A 10,978-nucleotide genomic window follows, 5' to 3' on the forward strand; every position below is an offset into this window, starting at 1 on the left:
CGACTCATTTCTGATCTCCACAAACCAATGGGTGACGTCACTCATGCTCTGTCCATTTATATTAACGGTCTATGGTCCCGACTACTGTTCTGTAGCCGCTGGAAACGGAACACTAACCTACAACAGTCGGTTTCTGACATATCACAATTTACACTGATTTAAGTGTTCTTGAATACTTGTTCACTAGTGCTTGACATGAAGGCTACAGAAAAACAACAATGTTTATCAATTTATCAAAGCCCTGCTAGCCGAGAACCTAAAATATACAGAACGCAACATATATGCATTACTATCATTCACTTTAACCTGATTGATAGTATATGACTACAATGGTGTGATGTCAGTCAACAGGTGTATTGAACCATCTAATTTCCCTCTCCAAAAATCACTTCAGATGAGTTGTCAAAGAGCTTACTTGTTTTGGTGTTTCTAAAGCATTAAAGTTCAAAGAATGGTTCATTTAAGAACAAATGTAGATACAAAACAAAAAAAAAATTCACCCCAGTAGTGCATGTGTGTCTACATTTTTTTCTTAAATGAACCATTCTTTGAACTTTAAGGCTTTAATGTAACTTACTTACAATTTAAAGGAAGTTTAATCTTACTTTAAATTGCACCTTTAAGCTATGGTAAAAGAAACCGTTGTCTTTAACGTAAAAAAAAAAGTTAGTAGCATCAGTTTAATCGTTTCTCAAAAGGGTCATATAAGCACTTTCTTACCGCTGCCGCACAGTGAGTATCTTCCCTGAACATATGCGGCAGACAGATCGCAAGGGACACTAACTTCTCATCTAATGTGGGTTCTGATAAACCGTGAATTTATCAAAATCAGTACCTATTTCACCATTTTCCAAGCTACTAGAGGTCATATTTCACAGGACCAGCTTGATCAGTTTTCATGGTAAATCAGAAGTCAAGGATTTTGTCCCAATTGTCACTCTGCATGAGGAGAAAATGCTGTAGTCGCGACTTTGTTTATTTGGTTTTCATGACCTTACACATGATGACATCCTGTCACTGCTCCAGGTGCTCAACCTCAAAGGGGACAGAGAGCGGACGGCCGTTCGCTTGAGTTCAGCGGAGCAGACAGCTCTGCTCAGTAGTGTTATTGCAACTTGCAGACATTTGATTAATTTGCAGAAACACTGTTGTTTACATAGGCTGTCAGTCATTCTTGAGATCACAAAACATTCTATAAGCCACCATAAAGGCACATTCAAATGAGTATCAAATCACAGCAGGGTTTGTGCTAACATTTATGAAAGTATGCCCATACTGCAGTCATGACAGCCACAAATTACAATGTGGAATACGTAAACCTCTACACAAAAACCCCCTTAGTGACATTAAATGCAGTAAGAGTCCTTTAAGGGGGGGCAACATCAGCTTCCTAACACCAGAATGTGGATGAATTACATCACTATGTTGAAATAAATAATTATGCAACTATCTTGGAACATTTACAAAATGATTTGTCTTTCTAGTGTCAAAGAGACACCATGGTCAGTGGGAAGAAACAAATAATTGGACTTACCGGCTCTGATGTAGAACCAGTTCTCATCACTGGGGGCCAGCTCCTTGTGCTTACCCAGCTTGACGAGGTCCACCCAGTCAGGCACCTTCAGCTTTCCTGACCTTTGGATAGGCGAAAAGCATGTAGCATTAAGTTTCTCTCTCTCTTCTTGCTTTGTTAGCACTGCATACAACTAAACATTCTGGTTAATTAAGGTAAATCAATAAGTTTGATGAAAACTGAAATCACGATATGATCGTTTTTTGTGTGGTTAACAAAACTAACTTTTTCAGGAAAGCCGACAGGGCACGGACAAACTCCTGCTGGTTGACGTCTTTCACTGTGACACCTGGCATCTAAATAAGAGGGAGAAATAACAATACGTTAATCAACTACTTACATGCACAGAAACAGACTGAGTTAGTTACTCATTAACTACAAATCTTTAAGGATGCTGCTCTCGGTTTGTTACAAACTATGATCTTTATGCCTAACTTGATCGTTAACGTGATATTTGATGAAGATCAGTCTTTGATGCCCAAGTTAAGACCTTTTTCGAGGCATGCTTCTCTCAGCTTAATTTCTCTTCTTGGCTATGGCACTTATGATGATGATGATGATGATGATGCAGCCAGAGCTGCTGTCACTGACTAACCCCTGATTTCCAACTGTGGAACGGTTGCTGATCCGCTCCGCGACAGAAAATATAAATAAAAAATGACAATACATCATGCTCATGGCAGTTCAAATTTCCCTTAAAAATGTCACAGTAGGCGGAGACAGGCCTGAAGTCAACAGGCCAGAGGTTTTGGGGTTCTGTTTATAGAAACAATAAGTTATATTGTGCAATCCTATGTGAATTCACGAGATCTCTTGGCTTTGGGTGTCAGTCATGGCTGCAGCCGTTCCGCAACAAATCCAGACCTGGTGGGTATTGAAGGACGCGGAGCCGTTACGCAGTTGATGGAAATAAGGGGTTAGGCCACATTTAGAAAGCCTACGTCAACCAGCCTAAAAAACGCAGGTCTTCTTTCATTTTGAATCAGGGTAGTGTGTGTAAGCCTACAACGGACCTGTGGCGAAAAGTTGAGACAAAATAGCACTTGCTATGTCACGCTCCTGTTTTCTTTCACCTGTGAAATAAAGCTACCTTCAAGTGCAGTCGGAAACATTGAGATCTATATACAATCTTAAGGAAAACAGTAATTATAAAATATATACAAAAAGTCTACTTGTGCTACATTTAGAAATTAAAAACAGGACACAAATGGGACTCTTCATTGACACTTTATCAGAGCACCCCTCACCTTTTTTTTTTAAAGGAAACGGCTAATAAATGTTTAATGGTCGTCATCCCTGTTGGTCATTTTATACATGTTTACTTTCTCTTCAGGTTTTAACATTTTATGATGATCACTGTTTTTTTGGAATATTCTTTCATTGTTAGTGTTTGTTTTATCCGTTTTTTTTTCCTGTAAAGCACTTTGTTATCTTGTTAAGAAAAGTGCCCCGGAAATAAAGTTTTAATAGGGGTTATCTGTAACCAAACGTTAACAGAACATGCGAGATGCTTAACGACACCGTTTCTTCGGGGATATCAAATCCGACTAGGATGTGTGGACATGACTGATCCGCTCTCTTAACGTACTTACAAAAATCGAAATGCCAATTTCACAATCCAAGCACCAAGCCAACAATGTAGATCTGAATTACTACATGTGTGAGCGATCTCGATCACACGCGTTCAACCAGCATTGTCTTCCCATTACAGCAGGGATGTAGCTAACGCTAATGTTAATGTTAAGCGCCGGCTGACTAACGTTAGCTGAACAGTCTCTGGACTAGCACTACTTAGTAGGAAACCCTAGCCATTTACAAAGACAATTCACTGAGCTCACTATACCCTCCTAGTGATATCCATGTTGTCAATATGCATATTTACTTTATATTTTAGACATGCAAAAGGTAGATAGGGGCAGCTAAAGTTAGCCACTAGCTAGCGGGCCTCAACGAGTTGAACGAGGTAGCATGGGGGCAGCCATGACAAACCGGACCTATTCTAAGAGCTTAACAGTCAAGAAAACCGCTTATAAGTAGCAAACAAGTATAATATCATCACCTATAGCTCAACGTATGTATTACTATGTACGTTATATCCCACCTGACCACCTTTCGTGGGTAAATGCTGTAATTTTGAAGCAAATTTAAATTCACATAACCGAGGAAGAATTCTAGCGCTTTACCTTGCTTGTGGACAGCGAAGGGAAGAGGGTGGAACGGGGTTTCCAACTGATGTTAAAACGGGCAAATCTCGTTCCATTACGCGAGACCGGAGCGTTGTTATTTCCATCGCTGCAGCTCATCACATCTATCTGCCTTAGGCTATAGGCTATGACATCTACCGGCTACATTATAATTGTGACGAAAGTAAACTTCGAGAAGCACAGAATAGATTTTTGATCTCCCATATTCACTGAAAAACAGCTTTTACAGTTAAACCTAGAAATGTAATCGTTGCTCACACAGTGACAGAGGCGAAGACAGAGTTAATTTTGAGATTGGCTAAATTCTGGTGCCACAAAAAACTGAAGGTAGACAGAAAGGATATACAATAGGATACATTATTGTAGTAACTTATAGTGTTTACTTAGTATGATTTTACTTGTGTAATATTCCCTCTGCCCTCCTCAAAGATTCCCACTTTCAGTTAACCAACAGCAAATTAACCACACTTCATCTGCAACATCTTTAAAATTGCAGCAGACAAAAGTGACAATAGTTCATCCTTGTTTTTTAGTTATATTGTTGGTAGTTTTTTGTGAAATGCATCTTAATTGGACCCAGTGTGCACCTGCCTGGAGCCTGGTCCTTTTAGCATACAGTGGGAGAATTATTTGTAATAACATATGATGCGCTTGGGTGAATTTTCTAGAAATATAAGCACATTTTCCAGGCCATAATTGTCCTATAGTCTATTGAAGCTGCATTTGCATTTCTTCTTCTTCTTCTTCTTCTTCTTCTTCTTCTTCTTCTTCTTCATCTCAAACCAACTCCAATAAAAAGCACATTGTCTTTGGAGTAAACAGCTACCTCTTTTCTGTATCTCCAGTAAAGAGGAAATTGGAAAAAAATCAAGGAAAATCGAAGGAACACAGTTTTGATAAGAGCGATCCATAAAGCTTATTTCTGCGTATGTGTGAACATGCTCATATGTGTGTGTGTGCTTTATTTACATATTTCCCTAGCTGGAGGAGGTGGTGTTGCCCTTTGCACATCTCAGACGTAAAGGGCAACATGCTCCAACATTGACACAGTTGATATGTTTGCAGAGACAGGAGAGAGAGATAAAAGGCAAGTGGATAAGCAGAGGTTTATGAATCAGGTTCACACTTTTTCAGTGGGGACAGACAGCTTAAAGTGAGAGATCGAGATCCTGGAGGGAAATAAAAAGGCAGCCAAGTCATATAGAGGATAGATTATAGAGCTTTGTATAAACTATCTGTTTCATCACAGGCCTTCACAACAGGTAACTGTACCTTTTTTTTTCTAATTTACTGTTTTGATATTACATCAACATGCTGACTTTTCAACTTTCTAAAAAACTCTGACCATGCTGAAAGCTTTGGCCTTATAGCTTGAATGTTGTTTCAAAAAGCTTAACTTTACTTAAGGCAAATTAATCACACTGGGAGTGACCAGTCACCAATTTGAATTGAGAACTGACACAAGGTGGATTAAACTCCATTAATTTCTTCAGGAAACCAATTTTGCCAAGGCCCTTCAAGACGTGAGACAGGAGACAACTGTGTAAAGTGATTATGAAATGTTATAAAGAGGTGATTTCAGCCAGTTACGATTATTATAAAGAAGTGACAACTAACGCAGAATGTTCTGAAAAGGTCAAACTAATTGGACAGGTGTTATATTGCTCTGGCAAATCAGCTTTTTCCACATTCATCCACTTCTCTTTATGTGAGACCATTGTTTGAAAATGCACTAAAATTAGCTGCCAATCATTTTTGAATGGATATTCTGGAAATGCTCATTCGGGATTGTGTGCTATTGTGTGATTGAGCGTGAGTGTTTACGTATTTATGCATACATGTCTAGGCTTGTTTGTGTTTCAGGGGGTGTGAGTGTGCGAATGGCGGTAGATGAGAGGCCAAACAGAAAACAACACAATAGGAAAGAAAAGAGAGTGTTAACAGTATGTTACCACCCAGCTTGGTGCTCGTTGCTCTATGTTTGCATGGTGCTCACATCCTCTGTGGAGAAGTTCTGTCAAATCTGGTCTGGCTTGACCTTTTCACACTCTAGGCACGTTTACAGCGCTCCTATGCCTATCAAAATATCTCCCCTTGCCCGCCTCTCTGCCAATAGTGTAAACTTTCACATCTTCATCACATTCACATCACATTCTCCATCCTTCCACATCTGTGACCTACACCCCTATGATTAACCTCAACATTCCCTCTACCCTTTGTCACACAGTTCTGATTTGTATTCTTTCTATTCTTTGCCAGAATAAAACTGCAAGTTAACGATGCAGGATCTTTTCTGAAAGACACACGTTGGATGTAGGGCAGGAGTGGCAATTAGAGTGGGAGTAAATGAGGCTGTCTTTGCATAAGCATCTTTACATTTTTCTTTCCTTTTTGCTCTTTCACGTTATTATCAGTAATTACTTTTTAAACTGTACCCTTTTCCTTTATCTGTCTCTGTCTTTTTAAATCCCCCCCAGACATGGATTTTTTGTGGCTGTACGCCCTGTGCCAGTGCATCCTATCTGTATGTTTGATTGTGGTGAGTGTGAGGTTGTGCATGGCGGTCAGTGGCAGCTGTACAGTGGCTGATGTCCAGGAGGGAACCCAGGGGTCCAGGCCCCAACCCGGGAGTGTCTCATGCTGTCTTCGGCTGTGCTTGGGCTGGGTTGGTGCTATTGGGGGTGCAGTCGGGGTCCCTGTGAGAGTGTTACTCAACCTGCGAACCTCACAGTGTCTGTACACATGCATCATCTTGGTGTGCTTCCCCCTACTGGCCAGGCAGTTTACCATGTTCCTGTTAATGATGCTTACACTGGACACCCACCTGCAGCATCACTTGGCAGACAGGTAAGTCGAGATGTAAGTTTAAGCAGTGTATTTGGCCCAATTAAAAGTATATGCACCAGAGTTAGCTAGGAGCCAGTTTAGATCTAATTTAACATACATTCCAGTGGGAAACATTGCAAAAAATGCACAAGATATTTTTCTCATAAACATAATAATAAAGGATCCCATTCTACATTCTGTCATACTTTCCTGTGGGTGTGTGGGTGAGGGTGAAATGTGGGTGGGACAAGTCAACACTTTCAAGCGTGTTTTAAGCAGGAAAGGAAGCAAATAATATTACGAAAGAAAGAGCAGCAAACATGTCAAGATGTGCCATTGTATGGAATACTGTTTGTCAAAATAGGCTTTTTATCAGAGCTCTTAAGGCTGCTTTTTATTACACACTGCTTGTACCGCCATTTGAGAGACAGGGGTGAGAGGCTCCAAGGCTCTGAAGCTCTTCCATGTGTGATTGACAGTGACCTACAAATCCAGTCTTTCAGTAGAGGACCGGCAGTTTTATGTCTGTTTTTGATGGTCTTCAATTGCTTCTCACCTTTTAACCAGTTGGTGAAGGTAAAAAGGGATTGTTGAGCTCCGATTCAAAAGCAGATCTCTTCCAATAGTCAAAAAAAAAGAATGCCCTTGGTGAGCCATTTTGTATTTTGCTGTTTGTGAGAGTTGAATGTTGAGGCAGTGCAGGGCTGTAGGATCTGATCATGTTCATTTCTTTCTTCAGTTCAAGGGCAATTGAGTGCAGTTTTATAATCGTTATTCAAACATGGTGGCGGCGCTTTCACTAGCTGCGGCCCGGAGGCTCAAAACTGCATTTCGTTGCAATGTACCTCTACATGTGTAATGACAATAAAGTTGAATCTAATCTAATCTAATCTAATGACCACCTCCACATGTTTGTGAATGCCAGATACTCCTCAGTGATGACCCGTCAACGAGCTCTCTGTGTGGTTCTGCTGTGCTGGTTGGCCTCGGTTCTGTCCTCCTTCGCCCAGTTCATCGGCTCGGACATCCTTGACACCTGGAAAAGAGGCAAGACTGGTTCGGCCACAGCTGGACTCGGGCTGGACGGCAACTGGACCACCTCTTTACCCCATCTTACCCCTTCCCCGCCGCCTAAGTACCACTATGACCGAAAGGTAATCGGACAGTACCTCCCATACGGAGGCTTCCTGTCAAAGTTTTACGTGAAAGACATGCACAACTTCACCTATGCTGAGATTCACAGCAGCCACTGGGGAGTGTGCGCCCCTGACATCATTTTCAGTCCCCAGTTCCTGGTCTATGTCCATGGGATGACAGTGTTCATGCTCCCCTTGCTTTGCCTGCTGGCCATTTACCTTGACCTGCTATGCATCAGGCCCAGGAAGACTCCTTTCAGTCATGCAGACCCCACTAAACATGACTCCCGCGGGGTCCGTTCCCTGGCTCTGTCCCTCTCCCTTTTAGTTCTATTGTGCCTGCCACTCCACATTATTCATGCCCTCTTGCTTTTCACCCCCAGTACCAATCTTCCTGCCTGGACTCATGCAGTAGCCATGTTACTCTACCAGCTGTACAGCCTTGTGCCCCAGATCCTCTTCACTCCTCCTCAGAAGCAGGTGGTGGAAGAACGGGCATGCTTTCCTCTTTCTGTTGCCCACCTTCCACCTCCAGTAGCCCCATCCAGAGGAAAATCTGTCCATTTGGCCTTGTGTGAGGCAGTGCAGGCAGCTCCATGGTCTTCAGCCAAACACTCTCTCAAAGCCAAAGTGTGCCCAGAGGTCTGAATTACTGAGAAAAAGATTTATGGGCTGTTGTTTTCTATGTAAACATTTATCATCATCTTCAAGTAGCTAAATTAAAACAATGCTCTTTCCATGTTTTGTTTGTCTGAGAAAAAAAAGCTAGTGTTTGCAATTAACAGCTTGTGGGCTACAGACGAATAAATATAGCATATTCCTGTTTGTTGTTGGCCTGTTAACTAATCAGCAACCTTATGCACAGATGCTGCGAATAACTTGCAAATCAAAAGGCCAGTTAATTATCAGGTCCCACACCAAATGTCAGTGAGAAAACTAAGTCTCCAGATGATGACAACTATCCTGATCACAGATGTCTGTTTTCTTTGACTGCTCTTCCTATGGGGCTTGTTCTAAGCCCATTCTTAGTCTCTGCTAAGACAACCAACGGTAATGTAGATAATATGAGTGATAAAATATTCAGAAATAACATATGGTCCAGAGAGGATGCAGCATTGTACAGAAAGCACCTGGTTATGACACAATTCATGGATGTATTGATTAAGCTTGTAAATACAATGTGATGCTATCATGTAATAAAAAGGGCCTTGCTCGTTCTAATTGAGTTATTCATCTTGAACTGCGTTGGTGTGAAAAATGAGAAATCTGTCTCGTGCCGCACAAAACATTGACATGACATTTAACACTCTCCCACTTTACTTTTTCCTGTTTGTCATGGTTGTAGGCCAGCTCTTTCTCTCCCTGCCTTCTTCTCTGTTCTCTCCTGGCCTCTCTGGGTTTGAATGGATTATTTTCCACCTCGTTCCACCGATCTTGTGTCTCTTTTTCATTTATCTTCACAGTATTTATGCCTTTCCCTGTTTTCCATCTCCTCTTTATGTACAAAATAAAAGAGTACAGTATGTCCCTGCACTTATGAAGCCATTGTATATCCTGCACTTACTGCTATTGCACTTCTGGTTAGACCTAAACTGCATTTTGTTGCCTTGTACCTGTACCTATGAATTGACAATAAAGTTGAATCTGATCTAATCTAATCTAACTTCTTCCATCACTGCAAAGAAAATCTCTGAGAGGAATATATTATTGACGTTAAAATCTAGTAAATGGGGGGAGAAAAACTGTTTTTTGGCCCATTCACTTGTTGTCTGCCTAAACGCTCTCTGCTTCCTGATTACGCTCGGTCTCTGCACACTCAGGCACCTCAATCAATGCCATGCTGCCACTCTGTAAACACCTCCTTGATGCAAGTCATGTCCAGTGAACATAAGCTGTGTTCACCATCCAGAGTCTCCAGGGTTGGTTTTACAGATGGATAAAACTGTGTCTAATCCACCATGTAGCCACCAAAAATATAAAGAGTTTGTGTTTGGAATCACTGTGATATCTACAGCAACTCGTAGAAATGAAATATGACGGTCATAAACAGGGAATTATCTGATGTGAACCCTTTCCAGGACGTTAATCGGTGAAACTCGCATCAGGGAGCAAGTGCGTGAGTTATTCATAGACTCCTTGCTGTCATTACTGGCCAGATAATGCTACATTCACTGCATGTCATAAACCGGGGGAGGAATACAACCAACTGTTATATGGCCCAATCTCATTTTTTGCTTATGTCTATTGATTCGATAATCACCCTCTATGATCACAGTGGTGGTCTAATTATCATTACGCTTAGCAGCTGATGTTGTATCATTGTTATGGTTAGAGAATGGCCGGTTTCCCAGGATGCACCAGAGCAAGCAGTAACAGCATTAGCTCCTATATCCAGTGAGAAATGCTTTGAATTTGCTTTGAATTTGATTTGATTGAAACGTTCCTTTATAGAAAACATACTAAACGGATTTTTGAGGAGAAGCAGAAATATCGGTATCAGACAACTGACAAACACAACCAGACTGAGTGCTGTAAATCTCACAGGAAAATGACAGATGAAACATTTGTTTTAAGGACATACTCTGCCGTTTTGAACACATATAAAGGGAAACCATTCTCAGTTTTATTAATTCAATTCAATTCAATTTTGTTTATAGTATCAATTCATAACAAGCGTTATCTCAAGACACTTTACAGATAGAGTAGGTCTAGACCACACTCCAGAACTTACAAGGACCCAACAGTTCTAGTAGTTTCCTACAGAGCAAGCAACAGTGCGACAGTAGCGAGGAAAAACTTCCTTTTAGGCAGAAACCTCGGACAGACCCAGGCTCTTTGTGGGCGGTGTCTGACGAACCGGTTGGGATTAGAATAAAGAGTGGCAGTAACAGTCACAAAAAATAAATAAAAATAAAAATAAACATTAGTTTGTTTGTTTGTAGTTCTTTGTAGCATAGCAGGGCACTATGCAGCGTTACAAGGCAGAGCAGGACGTTTAGCGGGACCATGGCGACAGCTGCTACCCTGATTTTTGGCGCCTCCCTGATCCAAGGAAACATGTTGGGGAAAAAGAACATAAGGACTCTGGAGAATGACTTCCCGGAGCTAGGTTAGTAACAGGCATTTCTGGGACATAGATGCACACAAATAGAAAGATAGAAAGATAGATACAGTGGGTACGGAAAGTATTCAGACCCCTTTAAATTTTTCACTCTTTGTTTCATTGCAGCCTTTTTCCA

The 10,978-nt window shown here is 41.2% G+C and overlaps 1 protein-coding gene and 1 long non-coding RNA gene across 2 annotated transcripts in view; one reads left to right on the forward strand and one right to left on the reverse strand.

Moving 5' to 3' along the window:
* Positions 1-3,900, reverse strand: part of rps19 (ribosomal protein S19) — an 8,243-nt gene extending 4,343 nt beyond the window's left edge. The window contains exons 1-3 of the mRNA XM_034874890.1: positions 3,757-3,900; positions 1,799-1,869; positions 1,535-1,635 (exon numbers count right to left, since the gene is read on the reverse strand). Of these exons, the coding sequence (XP_034730781.1) occupies positions 1,535-1,635; positions 1,799-1,869; positions 3,757-3,876 (292 nt within the window). The 5' untranslated portion in view covers positions 3,877-3,900. The remainder of the gene's footprint in view (positions 1-1,534; positions 1,636-1,798; positions 1,870-3,756) is intronic.
* Positions 1-10,978, forward strand: part of LOC117946620 — a 19,081-nt gene that overhangs the window by 1,502 nt on the left and 6,601 nt on the right. The window lies entirely within an intron of this gene.

The sequence above is a fragment of the Etheostoma cragini genome, chromosome 6, assembly GCF_013103735.1.
Source record: "Etheostoma cragini isolate CJK2018 chromosome 6, CSU_Ecrag_1.0, whole genome shotgun sequence".
Taxonomy (NCBI): domain Eukaryota; kingdom Metazoa; phylum Chordata; class Actinopteri; order Perciformes; family Percidae; genus Etheostoma; species Etheostoma cragini.